Source organism: Brachionichthys hirsutus, chromosome 5 (genome assembly GCF_040956055.1).
Source record: "Brachionichthys hirsutus isolate HB-005 chromosome 5, CSIRO-AGI_Bhir_v1, whole genome shotgun sequence".
Lineage (NCBI taxonomy): Eukaryota > Metazoa > Chordata > Actinopteri > Lophiiformes > Brachionichthyidae > Brachionichthys > Brachionichthys hirsutus.
Window position 1 is genome coordinate 11671615 of NC_090901.1, and position 17078 is coordinate 11688692.

The following is a 17078-nucleotide window of genomic DNA, read 5'->3' on the forward strand; positions in this document are numbered from 1 at the left end:
GAAGTGATGGAGACTGACGACGAGGCGGGCTTGTGTCTTTCAGGGGCATTCGTTTCCTCCAAATCCTGCGCATGCTCCATGTGGACCGACAAGGAGGAACGTGGAGGCTCCTGGGATCTGTAGTCTTTATTCATCGACAGGTTGGTGGAAGGTTTCAGGCTTATGCTGTGCATTTACGCAAATGTTTATAAGAGTAATAATGATCTGTTGTATTAATTATAATTATATCCATCATAGCATCTATAATAATAATAATAATGTGTACTGAAGGACTTTCTGAGAAGCAGAAGGTCGATACCTCCTCCTAAACGGTTTGATGTGTTGACGTATATTTGAACAACATGCCAAATCCAAATTTAGGATTGATCATTGAAAAGAAATAAGTGATCAGTCTGAGGTTCTGCTGAAACACGACCATCTTTAGCGATCGTATTTTTCTTTTTGTCAGCATTTCTACATTACCATCTTCTGTTGACTCGACTTTGCAGGAGCTGATCACCACCCTGTACATCGGCTTCCTCGGCCTGATCTTTTCCTCCTACTTTGTCTACTTGGCGGAAAAGGATGCGGTGGACGAGGAAGGGAAGACTGGCTTCTCCAGCTACGCCGATGCCCTGTGGTGGGGCGTGGTAAGGCGACTCTTTGTGAAGCAGACACTAATCCGCTACTCCTGTTTTTGTCTTTCAAAAAGTTTTTTTTTTTCTTCTTCTTCTGCAAATGCATATATTATTCAGGTCCTTGAATGCCCAACATCCCTGAAAGGCCACATCCCGCATGCCTGCATTCTTCTTTCTGAGGAGCTGCAACAAACAAAACCTGCACAATACACTCACGAGGAATAAAAGACGACGACTCGCCGCCGCGGTTAAACCAATTATTAACGTCCTTGTGTTTTTATTCTCCTCGCTGGCGTGGCGTGCGTCTGTTGCAGCAACACTCCACACAGAGGCAGGTGTGTTGATGCTTTCCGTGCAGCGCTGCTTTCGCTTATTCCCCCCCCCCTCTGTTCAGCAGCTCGGATTTCCAGAGTAGTTAATTAAACACTTGAATTGAAAGCGCAGCGTAATGAGAAGCCGGCGGCAGCCTTGTGCGAGGGATCAGCACGCCACAAAGAGACGGTAATAACCATTCACCTCTGGGCTGTTCGGCTCAAAGAACTTTTAGAGCACTAATATAAAGTGTCAGTTCCCTTAATTAAAACCTTAATTGTGAAATTACAACCTTTATGCAACGAGGGCCCGAGGGGGGTGGGGGCGGGGGGTCACGGCGCTCCTCGCTGCTCCATTGAACGTTGAAGAAAAGCTGTAGCTCCGTTCTCAATGCAGACAGAAGAATGACGTCTGGGGATTTGCACCTTTTTGTTTTTGGGAGCGTCCTGAGGCCAGATTTGTGAGTGTTTGTGCGCTCATTGAAATTGGGATTGGTGAACGCTGAGCTGAGCTCGAGTTCCTTCTCATGGCATCAATGCAACATTTGGAAGTGCTGGTCTGGGCACGGCTAGAGGACGATCCAACGCCATCATTCATATTTCTCTCTCTCTGCCAGTCATATATTCAACCAGGCCACAGCATGAAACAGAATGAAAGTAAAATTTGCAGTGAACTTTTTACAAACCCCAAAGTTGGGACGTTGTATAAAACGAAATGCAGGGATTTACAAGTCCTTTTCAACATACATTCAATTGAATACACTACAAAGACAATATATTCAATGTTCAAACTGATAGTTTAGTGTTCTTTTGTAAATATTCATTCATATTGAATTTGATGGCTGCAACATGTTCAACAAAGACTGGGAAAGTTCAGGAATGCTAAAAAAAAAAAGAAAAAACACCTGCTTGGAACGTTCCACAGGTGAACAGGTGAGTGTCAGGATTGGGTGTAAAAGGAGCATCCTAGGAAGGCTCAGTCGTTCACAAGCAAGGGTGGGTAGGATTTTATCATCTGTGTTCTGTAACATCATCAAAAGATAAATCTCTGGACGTAAGCGGCAAGGCCAAAAGCCAACATTAAATGCCCATGACCTACTACCCCTCAGGCAGCACTGCATTAAAATCTGCTATCACTGTGTCGAGGATTTTGCCATGTGGGCTCAGGAACACTTCAGAAAGCATTGCCAGTTAACAGAGTTCGTCGCTACATCTCCAAATGCAAGTGAAAACTCGACCAAACAAAGCGGCCGCCAACCACCAGCGTCTCTGATGGACTGACGCAAAACGGAAACGCGTGCTTCGCTCGGACGAGTCCGCATTCCAAATTGTTTTTGGAAATCATGGACGATGTGTCCTCCGGGCAAAAGAGGGAAAGGACCATCCGGATTGTTGTTAGTGCAAAGCTCAAAAGCCCACATCTATGACGGTATGGGAGGTTGTTAGTGCCCGTGGCATAGATAACTTGCACATCTGTGAAGGCACCATTAATACGGAATAGTGCATACAGGTTCTGGAGCAGCATAGAATGCCACCCACCCCTGCCCAAGACGGAGTATTCTACACATCTGTTTAACCCACGGTCAACCCCTCCACAAGTTGTTCTCAAATATGTAATCTAACCTAAACTAAGTTAATTCAAGATAGGATAATCTAATTTAAACTAGCCTAATGCTAAAGCTAAAATAACCTCACCCACATTCATGCTTAATCCCAGTGCAGATTACAATCCGGAGCTGCTGGAACAGAAATGCTTTTGGGCTAATCTTTATTTAGCTTCCATTTAGTCACAAATAGATCCCGAAACATGCAGCTACCAGCTGAGATGACGGAGCCTTCGGAAGTACATCCAGATGCATGTGATTTACTTCATGATTTTTTTGGTGGGGGTCCGGATCTGGTGTGGCGTGCTCTGGGTGTCATTCTGGTTTGTTAACTTATGACAGGAAATTAACTGCATATGTGCTGCTTTTGCAGAAACGGTGGAATCTGGGCGATACAAATCTGCTGAAGCGTATTTCTTCTTGCATACCGAAAACTTAAATAGCAATAAATAACTTCTACATGCGATACATTAACCAGAAGGCAGGCTGAATATAGTTTTATATGCATCTCACTCCATAATTCATGTGTTGTTGTTTTTGGTCCCTAATCCATAATTTAAACATCATTAAATGTATAGAAACCTTTTTTCTCTTCAAACCTTATTTAGGCGAAGGTAGATTAGTGAAAAGTATTTATTTATTGTGTATTTATTGTTCAAAGAAGCCCTCATGAAGACTTTCTGCATGACCTCTACGACCCTCAAGAGCATCATTTCAAAATAAGTGTTTTGTTTGGCAATGACACAGAAATATTATTTTATTGTGAATGTGAATAAGAATGAATTCACGAAAAAATATTTAGTTTATAAAAGGGACAAGGCACTTTCCCCCCCCAACATGGAATGGAAGTACAGTCTTTATAAATTGGACTAATATTGATGTGATTATTGGATCTATTGAAGGTTTAGAAAAAAAATCCCTGATTTAGGATTTTTGGTGGGGATCCAGCTCTGGTGGGGGGGTGGGGGTGATGTGCAATCACACACGCAATAGACACACACACACTCACACACACATTGGAGAGGTGTTTACTGACGACCATTCCACTCTGATGCTCTTTGGATGTTGTTTAGTCATGGGATTTGTGGAGGAGGGATTAAACCAACCAATACTCCTCCCGCTCCAACCGACCCCCGGCCCTTCCTGCCCTCCCCAGCTCCTTCTTTTACAATTTTTTTTTTTTTTTTAAACTCCCAAAACCCTTTTAAGTATCTCACCTTACATCAGCCGCTTTGTGTTCGCGCTCGTTGTGAGATGCCCCATGGACGCTAAGAGCATTCTGAATGTGTCAAGATTGGCTCGGCTTTCAGAATGGGTGTACATGCAAATGCGAGAGGCATTTGTCCCCCCCCCCCACCACCACCACCACACCTCAGCCCTGCAGATTCCTGCTAAGGATTAGTGGCTGGGAGTTTTTAGTCCCTTTGAGGAGCGATAGCCTCAAACGGCCTCGCCCGTCGCTGATGGCTGTGGAGCGAGGCCAGCGTGGCTGATGAACTTTCCCTTCATTGTCCAGCTCCTGCTGCTGCGAAGCCTCGAGGGCCCTGCGTCGGCCGACGTTTTCATCAGCAGCGGCCTGCGGGAACGTTTGGAGTCTTTGGATAAATTCAATTCTAAAATGTACCATTTTAAAGAACAGACGCTGCCTTGCTGCTTCTAACTGCGATGGTGTCCCTTTAACTCGAACTCTGCAGGATGTTTCGGTTGAACAGTCGTCTGCAGTCTGCCGGTGATCGGATTTAACAGATGCCTCATTAATCTCTGTCTTTAGGTAACCGTCACCACAATCGGCTACGGAGACAAAATCCCTCAAACGTGGGTAGGCAAGGCCATCGCCTCCTGCTTCAGCGTCTTCGCCATATCCTTCTTCGCTCTGCCTGCCGTAAATATAGTTTGAATCCTATGAAATGAGATTATGCCCCCCCCCCCACCCCACCCATTCCCTTTCACTTTTAACCAACAATGATTTCCAATCAGGGCATCCTGGGCTCTGGGTTCGCCCTCAAAGTCCAGCAGAAGCAGAGACAGAAGCATTTCAACAGGCAGATCCCTGCTGCAGCCTGCCTCATCCAGGTAGTATCCAATGGAGCCATGTTGGCCTTGTAATAAGACGTGTAATAAACACTCATGACGCATATTACTGCGGTAAAAAAACAAAAGCCAAACTGTACTAGCGTTTAAGAACACGACTTATTACTCTACGATGTACAGTATGTTTATAATCAGGTCAGACTGGAGCAGCTGATGTCAGAGCAGCCAGTGACTTCCACACCATGCATTGGCTCATGGGCGTGAACACAAGGTCTTTCCAGTCGGATCCTGATTTATTGTTTTTTTTTTAAAGGTGCAAACCTTGTGGGTATTTGCCAGCTTCAGCATTCACTGGAAACGAAACAGAGAAAAACCTTAACGCCCTTTGCCGGCTCCAAATTCCCAGTAAGCCATGTAAAAGGTTAGCTGGATCCCACGTGCCAAGAGTGAAACGGTAGACGCACAAGCAGTTGTGTTGTGCCAAAAGCATCATGGGGATTACAGTTGCCCCGAGACACGACTGCAGTTTAAACACCTGTGACACCTAAATGTCTGCTGGACATTTTAATGCTTCGTTTTTAATATTTGTTGTTGCTCGAACCCGTCTTCTTCAGACACTCTGGAGGTGCTACGCAGCAGAGAAACCAGGCGGCTGCGCTGCTACGTGGAAAATGTACGTTCTAACGCCGGAGGCTGTCGCTATGGTGGAATCGGACAACTCCAGCCCGAACACCAGGAAGCTGAATATATCGGTACCTATCCTGGTCAACCAGTTGAGATTGTAACTTTTATTTTCCTTCTGTGTGCATAAAATAGAAAGTATCATTCGTTTCTGGGTCATTTTGGCCAAAGGGATGATATGACCTTGATGTGTCAAGCATAAAAGGTCATCTCCAGACATCAGACTACCTGAACTGTCTCATTTCACAATAATGTTAGCTACGTTGCTGCTGAGCATCACAGCATGAAGGTTCACACACACACACACACACACACACTAGGGGGCCTGACTCCAGGATGACTCGAGGCCTTTGTCTCCACCAAACAAAGACTCAGTCAGATGAGATGATGTCACTGCTGCCTTCCTCATGGGAGTAAACCTTTGTCTACTGGAACAACAACAAAACAATCTTTGTGTAGCACTGAGCCCACGTGTACCGGCCAGAACGGAGGCTGCTTCCGCTCTTTTCTGTGCCGGCATGTGACTTTCCTTGCTCTCTTTTTTTGTTCTCATGTTTCTTCAGTTTAACTTCGCTCTTTCTCTTTCACGATGTCCTCTCCCCCTCGACTCAATCGCTCCTTCTATTCAACGTTCCCTCTCTGCAACTCACTGTCTGTTACAGTTAGTCTCAATCTCTCTCTGCTAATGACTCATTTGGATCTCGGGTATTTGGGCTGAACTCCAGCCAGGTTTTATTGCCAAAGTCTGATCCGTTGAGTCCAAATAATTGTGTTTCAATGAAAGCCATGGTCATGACGTTGGCCTCGGTCAGCGGGTCGATGGATTGGATGGGGGGGGGGGGGGGCACCGTTGAATTTAATTTTTTTCGGGCATTTCATGCAAGACATGCAGCTCAATGGTCTTTAAGACAAAAAGAAATATTGATGAAAGAATGGTTAGAAAGGTCACAGGAACAGATGGATATAAACTATAATAATAGATCGATATAGGTGATGAAAGATTTTGATGAAAGTGTGTAGTGGGAGTAACAGGGGAGTTTAGTGTCGAGGTGGGGTTGCACCAGGGATCAGCTCTGAGCCCCTTTTTATTTGCCACGGTGATGGATTGACGAACAAATAAGGTGAGACGGGAAGCTCCTTGGAATGTGATGTTTGCAGATGACATTGTGATCTGCAAATACAAATACGGAGGAGGAAAGTAACAGGTGTGTTTATGTGATAGGTCAGAGAGACCAGACTTTGATGGTTTGGACATGTCCAGAGGAGAGACAGGGACTATATCGGTAGAAGGATGCTGAGGATGGAACTGCCAGGGAACAGGGCTAAGGGACGACCCAGGAGAAGATACATGGACGTAGTGAGGGAGGACATGAGAGTGGCTGCTGATGGGGAGGACAATGCAAAGGACAGGGTGAAGTGGAGAAGGCTGATTTGCTGTGGCGACCCCTCATAAGACAAGCCGAAAGTACAGTAGTAGTAATAATGGGTGATGAATGATTTTTAAGATGGTTTATTTATTGGTCTGTCAAATGAAGTTTCTTCTGATGAACCAAATAAAGAGTCGACACTTGTTGTGTTGTAACTGGGTCGACATTTCCTCTGTCAGAGAAGGGGACCCAAGAGGAGGCTGAAGTCCAGAGGCAATGGATCCATGGGCGTGGCCTCAGAAAGAGCCGTATCCATCCCCCAGATCACCTACGATCACATTGACGACTACGAGGACAAGAAAGACGCGTCGTTCTTCCAGGAGGAGCCCAGAAGGACGGTTGAAGGTAACATCCTGCTTGTTTAACTGTGGTCTACAATCGTCATTGGTCATCAAACGCGCGTTAGAAATTCCCCACAATGAAAGCCATTACGATCAAAGGGCGAGGTCTGCAGGGATCAGCCCGTCTATCTTACTTCATGTCCTCATCACCTCCTGTAGTCGATGATTGGTCATCTGGGTGGTGTGAACGCCTCCAGAAGTTCTTCACCCTACTTGGAGCTGAGAAGATAACGACTGAATCTTTATCTATCGGTGAACTCTTCCTTCAGGGGTTATTGCCTCTCTCCATTTCTTTAGTCTGACGTCCAAATCTATGTCCTAATGTTTTAAAGATGAGATAAACTCGGCCAGCCGTGATTACGTGAGACCTATTTTAGTGCTGCTCCATTCAGGTGACGTCGTTTTGGTCCTTTTTAATAACAGGATTTTGTTCACAACTAAAGGCCTCCGAATGACACGCTCTTTGAATATTGTTGTAAAGTTATCTTTAAATACAGTTTAAGGCCAATTGGCCATGAGGTCTGTGACGATGAGTGGAAATACTGCAGTAATAAAACCAACTTTCTTCTGCTTCCATTAATACAGTTCTGTTTAGATGAAATAATTCATCTTGAGGGCTGTGAAATGATGTCATGCTGCTTTAAAGGATCTGAAAATCCATTATTTCAGTCAACGTTTTAATGCGTTGTTTTGCATTCAGGTCATTTAAATGGAATTAAAAAAAAATCCAATGAAGAATTACATTTTAGCAGTTCTAAGTTTAGAACTACTAGCTGTTGGTGAAAGCAAACCGCTGGAGCGCCCCCCTAGATCCCTGGATACTCTGATATTATGCTTATGTCAGCATCATGTTGTCTTCGGTTTTCCAGCATCGGCCGCCTGAATATAGCCGGCCTCTTTTGATCCGTTGTAGTTCGGACCGTCACGCATTACGGCAGTTGTTATTTCCTGGTTTCACGTTTTCACACAGTAAACAGAGGCCCGATCCTAATCCCCTCAGGCCCTAGATGGCTGCCAGGTGTCCTCAGCTGTCCAGATGGAAGCCATTAGAGCCTCAGTAGTGATTAGAGGTCATGGTTACAAGATCTTTACTGCCTCAGTTGTCCCCCCCCTTTCTGGCCACAGACACTCACACTGGGCTTAAGTGGGAAAACTTTAAAACGCTGGTTTGTCGAGGTTACAAGTGGGAATTTCTCGTTATGTCTCTTGAAGTTTTCCAGTGTGACATCAGACGCGACGGAGCCAAACGAAGGTTTTCTCTCTGCGGAAAGAAGACGGATGAAAAATGGATTCTACATAGACTTAACAACAGAATATATTTATTTCAATGAAGATTTTTGCAAATGGTCTACGATTGATGCTCGGGTGGGGGCAGCGGTTTAGCTTCCTGTGTTAAGTGACATCCCCTCCAAATGAATTGACCCGGACTCCAGGTTAATAAATGGACTTTATGAGTGTTTCCTGTCAAAGCGTGCAGCCATAAAAAGAGCTGCAGAGACATGAAGGCAGATCTTCACAAGAAGAGCGGCCACTTAAGAGGGGAAACATTGGTTTCCTGCTTAATTTGGTGGATCTTAGATGACAAACACGTGTCTTAATGCATGTGGAAAAAGCATTCTTATTCTCGTATTGAAACATGCACCATGTTCCAACTAGAAAAGACCTCCGCCGAGCAGCTCATTCCCCTCCGTATTGGATGTACACCATCCACATGGTGTTCTGGATCATCACCAAAAGGTTCTAAATTGTTCTTGCTATCTTTATAAAAACAATCAGGGTTGATGTATTTTTAACTGATTTTTGAATCCGTACATGGAGTTTTCAATGTTAAAATGTGATAATTCTTCCTAACGTCATTCTGGATCCGATCCGGATGTAATTCGGTGGTGAGATAGAGGCCCCCACCCTGCACGACTTCCATAAATTTCCGTAAATATCGGTCAACAATCAGCTGACATATTGAGGAACACATTTTGAAGCTCCATTGACGGCAATGTTAACAAAGATTTCAAAGTGATCCAGAATCCAGGATCTCTTCTGGATCTCTTCAGGATAATTTTTTCCTGGTAACATTACCAGCATCTCTTGAAACGTTCATCCAGATCCATCAAGAACGTTTTGAGTTATCTTGCTAACAGACGGATGGACAGACAAACGACTACAACACCTCGCGGAGGCGGCGGTCATTATTACTCCAGGAGTAATTATAACCTGAAACTCTCCAGTAAAACTGAGGCGCACTAATTCAACTCCTTTTACTCTTTAATGTGCAGCCATAATATTAATTATGCCAATGTTCAAGTGAGGAGGAAACAAAACACTTTTTTTGTTAGATACCTGGAGAGCGAACACGAATGGTGGACGTACAGGCGGGAGGGTCACTGCGGCGTCCCTCCCGCTGGTGGAGGACGTCTTTGAAGGACCCCTCTGTGTTAATCATTAGCTCGCTCGTCTTTCTCATGTGGCCCAGGCACATTTTTAATGAGTCCCGTTGGCTGGCTGGGCCTTTGTCTCCAGCCGGACCAAACCAGAGCCAAGCGCAGAGACTCGCACGCTGGTCCTGGGACGGCCCGGCCTGGGTTTTATTTATTTATTTTTTTTCTGGGTGCGATGCCAGCGCCGATGGTGAGGAATGAACACGTTTCCCGGGGACCGAGTCTGGGACACTGAAGTGAGGTCGAGCTGTGGGGGTGTTGATAAGCGTCCTTTGTGGAGCTCCAGTGGTCAGAAATAAACCGCTCATTGTTTGATTTAGTCGACTTACTAATGATCTCTCTGGCCCCGCCCACCTTCATGTCTGTGAGAATCTCTTGATGCCCCCCTGCCCAGCCTCTCTCTGTAGCTCTGTATCTCCATCAGTTTGATTTCCTATCTAGCCCTGCTTGCTGTCTCTTGATTATTGCTAACCGAGCTTCATCCTGTGAGGAAGCTGAAGGTGGCTAAAAGCTTTGCTGATTCCTCTCCTCTCGCCTTCCCAGTCGTTCCCTCTCTCTTTCCGTTCTTTTTTTAATTGAAACTTTCTTGAATCCCCTCATTGCTTTTGTTTGGCATCATTTTGAAAACCTCCATTTTAATTTGCAACCGACTGATAATGAACGGCTCTAACCTTTGTCCTCTTTCTGCCCTCCTTTCCTTTCTTTTCTTTTTTCATTTTCCGTGCATGCCTTCAGGCCCTCAGCATTCTTGGTCGTCTCTGAGCTGTCCGAGCTCTCCAGGTATCTTTCCTCTGCTGCGACTCGGCATCAGCTTCTCTCAGCTCGTTTCATCGCTGCCATCGTTTAGTTTAACGTCAGGAGCAAATTCCTCCGCGATGTTAAGTAGTTCCTTGGAGAGGCAGATCTATGCGCTCTGATGTTTATTTGAGGTAATTACGCGTCGCTAGCATCACAGGTACGCACCGATTTTATTCCAATGAAAATGAAACACAAATTTTACCTAATGATAGAAAAAAGAAATAGAAAGTCAGGAGAAGTTTCTACAAAATATATCTTAAGCTTTGCAGCAAAACAGCGGTGCAGCATTTCAGAAACAGCTGATGGGAACTTTTTAAATAATAAAACACAAATAAAAACTAGAAAAGCACTCTGAGAGCGCAGACCTCCACCAAGCTGCTCATTCCCCTCTGAATTGGATTTGCACCGTCCACATTGGTCTCTTTAGACACCAACCATGAAAAGTAGAAGTGAATCAGAGTTTATTTTTAACTGATTTTGAATCCATAAATTGAGTTTTTTTTCCTGACCTCATTCTGGATCAGTTCCAGAAGATATTTGACATGATAGCGGACCGGACCCCTTTATGGCTGTGATTTTTGGTGGGTGAATTGAATACATATTTTAAAATATAGGATTTGTTTTTAAAGCCTCCATTATAAGTAAATGGGAGAATCCAGATTTTCTTTTTTGTATCCAGACGGGTATCTGGAACAGATAAAAACAGAACCTCATTGGCGGAGGCAACAAATCCGTCGACATGCTCCGATGTGGAATTGACTCGGCGGTCAGACGACGCTTGTTAGAAATCTCTAATATTAAATGCACAGTAGGCCGAAACGCAAATTTCATCCAGAGCTGTCTGTACCTTTTTGAGTCATTTTGCTGACAGACAGACAAAAGACGTAGCCTCCTTGGTGGAGGTAACAAACTCCTTCCAGCCAGTCGATCATCGAAAAATTATTTCTGGATTCTGAAACTTCCACCTAAAGATGGAATTGTTATTTCCAGATGAACTGTGCCTTTATTGTTCTTTTATTTATCCTCCTTGCAGTAAAGAGGAGTCCAGATAACAGCACCTCCATCGACATCTCCCGCGCCAACAGCTTGATGGATGACCTGGACTTGATGAGTGAGGACATCCCCATGCCTGTGGTGACTGTGACAGCTCAGTAAGTCCCCCCCCCCCCCCCCCTAAAGATGAGGGCTCCCTAACCCTCTGGAGCCCTCGTCTCCCTCCGATCCATCACCCGGCGCTGACCTCCGTTCATTCATACATATAATACTCGTTTCCCCTCCTCATCACGGGCCTTTTGTCGGACCGGAGAGCCCCTCGAGCTGCTCTCTGAGTCAAGTTGTTTTGTTGAACTCTCTGGAGGGCTAAAGAGACTCTCGAGGGCCGAGGCCCGATCAGGTACAGAGGGTTGTAAAAGGGATTATCCCTTTAGTCCTGAGGGAAATGCCAAAGGAATCCCTCTCTGCGATTGAAGGGCATGCTAAGGTACGGGATGGCTTGTCACCACATGCTCTCGCACGATGGAGAATTGGCTGCTCATTGTCTGCTGGATGAATTGTGAATGCGTTGTGCCGGCGTTCCTTCCTCCCTCCGACCCGCTCATTCATTCATGTGAAGGAAAAGAGCTCTCGTGTTATTTTCTACTTGTGCTGCAGCAGAGGACGTAAATAATGGCTCCCAAAAACACAATTAGCTCCCCGGTTAATCCCTGTCCTCTCAGCGTTATATACGGAGCAGCAGTCCCACGCGTCGTTTCTGGACCATCAGCAGTTCCAAGCGTTCACATAGAACATGTCCGACCCTATTGTCTGGCTTAATCCCAATGGCGGGGGTCTGCTGGAGTGCTTTTCCCACTGGGACAGCATCGTGTTGCACCATTACATCCAGATTATGGGCTTTGAGAAGGACTTGATTGCTACGCAGGGCGGCGCTTGTGTATTTGTGGTGTTCCCTTCCATTAATAACAAACACTGTGAATGCAGCATCCTTTGACACCTCAGGCCACGCCCCCTGGGAGGGTCCTTTGTATATGATGAAGAGCGTATATTTAAATGATTCTTGAAGTATTTTGTGCCTTTTCAAGTCGTCGTCGTCGGTCGCTTGTTTTTCTCCATGATGGCTTGCAGGTTGTTTTGGTCCGAAACTTTCACTTGCAGTCATGTATTACCGTGACACCATTGGCTGGATGCCCCCCCTGTCTGTGAGTGTCAATGGGGGCATTGACACTCACAGAAACATTTACGTCTCTGAGCTGATAAATCTTTATAATTATATGTCCCTTCATTCTCCACCCCCCCACATCCACTCAACATGCATACACATGTTCCCAGTTTCATGGAAATGTATGAAGATGTTTAAATATTATTGATAAATATATATATATATATATATATATATATAAAAAATCCCCTCTGCAGAAAAGAAGGAATAAGGAGTAATTTCCTAAATGCACTCATATCCCGATCCCGTCTCAAAGGATTCCAGTGGATCCTTGTTTGCTATGTGTATGCTATGTTTTTGTATTTTCAAACTTCCAAAACTCAAAACAATGTTTGACCGTTGGGCTCAAATCAACCCGGATAAACTGTGATTGTGATGATCAGTTATGTAAAACCCACAGAATGGAGACCTTTCCTGCTTCTGTCTGAGAGCAGCATAGTGTGTAATCTTGTGACCCGAGGCCTTTACCCCTTTCTCCTGCTGAGTATGGCTCGGTCCTCCTCCTCCTCCTCCTCCTCCGCTCTCGGACCTGCAAAAGCAGGCATGGGCCACCTGCAGGCAGCTCTTAATTAGTTTCCCTCATACAAGCTAGCCGGAGATAAACAATGAAAGCCCCGCTGCTGCTCCGCATGAGGGACCGCAGGCTGAGACTCATGCATCACGGCTTGTCCTCTTCAAGTGGGGGCCTCTCTCTGCTGAGCAACTGGCATCTTTTGTGCACAGCTTTGAACAAATTGACTTTTTGTCTGCGCGTCCTCTGTATGGCTGTCTTCTACACTGTATCCCGGTATTGATGGTGCCGAGGGCTGTCTCAAACATATGGTGTCCAGTCAAGAGGGGAAAAAAAATCATCTCAAATGCATTCACAGTCCTTTTTTAAAAACCTTGGATATTTTAAGTTTAAAAATCTTTTGTGGTACAAGTCCCCAGCCCAGAGGTATCCCCCCCCCCCTTTTTGTTCTCAAGTTCATGCACCCAGAATGAGCTGACGAAGACGTTATTTAAGGAGGCTCTATGTGAGAGTCAACAGTGATTCATTCCAACCTGAAAACATCCAAAAACGCCTCTTAATATATTTGGTTTACTGCCTCGCATTAGAATGACAAACTGTACAAGGTAAGGACACAAGACACAAATACACAGATGCAAGCATATGAGGTAAGATCCATGTCCCCCCCCCCCCCCCCCCCCCCCCACACACACACACACACAATGAGAAAGGTTGTCTGGGTTCTGCTGTTTCATGAAAAGTTAATGAAAGAAGCGAAGGAAAGGAACAAATTGTGCCCCAGTTTGTTGACATTTTGGTTCTGCTAACTTCTGGAACAAAGACAGAAAACCGTTTTGGTGCAGTAAATGAGCAACAAGACAGATTCGTGTTATCACGGCATCGGAGCGCTGCCTTTATTCCTGTGGACGTATTTCAGTTTCTATTTACTGTCACTCAAAATACAATCGGCACATACGCCGCGGTTAGGATGTCTTTTAGTACACACATTACACCCAAGGCAATAAAAGGCATTTTCATGAAGTGCTTGATAGCTTGATACCGGCCATCTTGCATTAATGAAAACCCTCCTGTTGCTCCGGTACGGGCCGGGAGTGTGTTGGTGCCGGCGGCTCGGGTTTTATGGTGGACCATCAGTGACTCAGAGAACAGCCTGCTTTATGGCCTCTCGCCGCAGTTTGGAAAATACAAGCAAGTACTGCACAAATGAACTGTCCAGCGCTCATCTCGATGCAACAAGATGGCAAACCGCCGCATCTGGAGTGTCTGTTGTTCTGTGTGCCGGGACTCGTTTCGTAAAAGATCCGTTTTTGGCTCTATTGGCTCGTCTAATAAAGAAGACTGAACCCATCGGCAGACAAAGGCAGCAGTACGCTGGTTCGGTATCCTGCTCTGGTGCAGCCCACCCGGGCCGGTCCCAAATCAGCAGTAACGACCAGCTCAGTCAGGTTGTCTTTGGAAGGAGAAGGTAAAAGCAACATTGTGTCAAGAAACACGGAACGTTTGTTGTTTACATCCTGGCCTGCTGTTGCTGTAATGCTTGTTGATGGCGGAAAGAGAAGGGCAACGAATGTGAATTGACGCGCTAATGGCCGTTAGAAGCAGGCTACTACTGGCCATCGGCAGGCTACTATCGGCCATCGGTGTCGGTTGACATCCTGCAGCCCTGCAGATCATGAAAGAGGAACACGCTCTCAGGAAATTGCTGTTTTCCCGACACGAGTGGCTGACGAGTTCTGTGATGTCATTGCTGCGCTCTTTTGTCCGAGGGCATTTAGGGAAACTTTGACCTTTGAGTGCTGTTCACAATTACACACTCGTGTGACATTTAGTGTTTCCGTTCACCGCCGTTATAACGCCATCTTTCCTCACAGCACTTTGTTTGACTGATTGCGTTGTTGTTATTCCTTATTATCGGTCCCACCGGGGCGTTATAACACCGAGGTTAAATACACAAGTTAAACTCACTAAAGGACAAATTAGAATATTACATTATTCGGGTCTGTCAAAATAAAGGTTGTGTGGGGATATTTATTTCCTCCCAACTTAAAAATAACTGATACCCCCCCCTTCTTTTTATGAAATTAATGATAGGAAAATTACGGAATAGAATCCTGATATTAAACATTATTAATTACTTTACGAGTTTAAATAAATTATTTACTCGTCACCCTAATGGCACAAAAATCCCATTAACTACTGGAAACATTTTTAATTACAAAATTAAGTAGAGGAGGAGTCAACAGAAAGGGGAGGAGTCTCGCTGTCATCCTTGTAATTGATCCTTTGTTCCCCCTAAAGGTTTTTTTTTCTCCTGGGGAGCTCTGTTTCTGGATAACTTATATTAATACGAGCATTCTGTGACTTTAACCATCTATTGTTTCCTGGAATGATCCCGACCATCACTAGCGTTCCTGTTTCTGTCCCGCTGGAGCCGGCAGTTCCTCTCACTGTAGAGAAACCAAACGGAGGCCCAGCCCAGCCGTCTCCTTGGAGGATTCCCAGACTTGATATAGATGATTCCCTGTATCTTAGAGGAGTGGCCCCCCCAGCTCCAGTATTAGAGGCACCTGTGTAAATACGGCATCGTTTTATGTGAGTTCCCCTCCGTCTTCGCCCCCTCTTCTTCACTTAATGAAAACACTCGTCTGCAGCAGCAGCACCTGACTGGCCTGTTTGTACAGCCAGTCCTTAAGCCTTCCATCGCTCTTTGCGTCCTTTTTTCTTTTTTTTTGGCCCTCCTCTTGGGCTCTCAGGTTTTCAAAATCTCCAGCCATTTGATGTGGCCTGATGGTGGGGGGGTTTATTCAGGTGTGGCGGCCAGTCCTGCCACCACCCAGCCTCTGATGTTGCGTCGATTTGCAGCCAGGTGCCGGAGCTTCATCAGAGGGCCCAGTGTTCCGGCCCCAGAGATGAATAGAGGGCCTGTTGGCGGAGCTCGTCTGTGGGGCCCTGTGGTTTCTCCCCCTCTTACAGAGGGGCGTGTTGCTGACCAGGGTGAAAGGGGTTGGGCAAAAGGGGGGGGCGACAATACGAGTCCACGCTTTGACCGCAGCAAAGCTTATATCATGGTGCATTTGTGTGTTTCCCGCCCTCGCTGCCCCACCCCTCAGAAAGAACGCCTCCCTGTGTTGGGTCAGCGGAGGCATCACGAGTCCCCTCGTGAGGTGAGGGGGAGTGGGTGTGTCTACTTTGGAGGTGTGATTGTTCTGAAATATTCCCTGCTTTATTTTAGACCTGCAGAGAGCTGGGTTATTTTTGTATCGTTGACACAAATGCATTTTTAACGTCTAAGATTCCACTGAAATGCATTTAACACCCAGATTGGGGGCGAAATGAATGTGTCCTTCAGCAGAAAGGGGAACGCCTGGCTGCTTCATATTAGGCTTGTTGCAAAGGAACTTTTCCTTTTATCCTTCAAGATTTCCTCTCATTCAGTCTGACGTTGCAGCGTCAGGAGAACAAATATGAGCCTATTTGAGAGGGAATATCAGAAGCTTCAAAATGGAGCCTCTGAAACGAAGAGATGAGGTCAGTCGGAGGAATGAAACGGGTTTACTTCAGCGGTTTCATTTAATGAAGCCACTCCACAAATGGCTGGAACGCTTTTCTCTACTCGTCTGTGAGAAGGCGAGAATGTCATGAATGAAATGAGGATCGCTTCCTGAGGAGCTGCGACTTCCTGGTTTCGAGTTCAAAGTGAGGTTTATTTCGTTCTTTATCACTCTGACCGCTTCAAAGACAACCAGCTGGTTCTATCGCAGCGGTTCCACCGGCGCTGCTCACAACCTCACCACGCTCGCTATCCAGGAATCCGCTCCGGCTCCGCTCTTTGCTTCTGAGAGAAATCCGACCGCTGTGGTCGGATGTTTGACTCGATGACATCTTGGCAGTACGGAGAAACCAGATCAGCGGCACATTTAAGCGAACGCAGCGTCCTTGCTGCTTGTACCGCGGTGCGTTCGCTGCCGCAGCAGATCAGGAGGCGGGATATCGGTCAGGACCCTGAATGCCTCAGGAGCCAGATGGAGGGGGAACCTGTGTGTGTGTGTGTGTGTGTGTGTGTCACTCCCACACACACACACACACACACACTTCTCACCCCCTCAG

The 17078-nt window shown here is 45.9% G+C and overlaps 1 protein-coding gene across 1 annotated transcript in view; it reads left to right on the top strand.

Moving 5' to 3' along the window:
• Nucleotides 1–17078, top strand: part of kcnq1.2 (potassium voltage-gated channel, KQT-like subfamily, member 1.2) — a 110111-nt gene that overhangs the window by 12676 nt on the left and 80357 nt on the right. The window contains exons 5-13 of the mRNA XM_068739223.1: nucleotides 44–140; nucleotides 489–629; nucleotides 4304–4414; nucleotides 4510–4605; nucleotides 5178–5315; nucleotides 6851–7030; nucleotides 7772–7787; nucleotides 10183–10227; nucleotides 11279–11396. Coding sequence (XP_068595324.1) covers nucleotides 44–140; nucleotides 489–629; nucleotides 4304–4414; nucleotides 4510–4605; nucleotides 5178–5315; nucleotides 6851–7030; nucleotides 7772–7787; nucleotides 10183–10227; nucleotides 11279–11396 — 942 coding nt within the window. The remainder of the gene's footprint in view (nucleotides 1–43; nucleotides 141–488; nucleotides 630–4303; nucleotides 4415–4509; nucleotides 4606–5177; nucleotides 5316–6850; nucleotides 7031–7771; nucleotides 7788–10182; nucleotides 10228–11278; nucleotides 11397–17078) is intronic.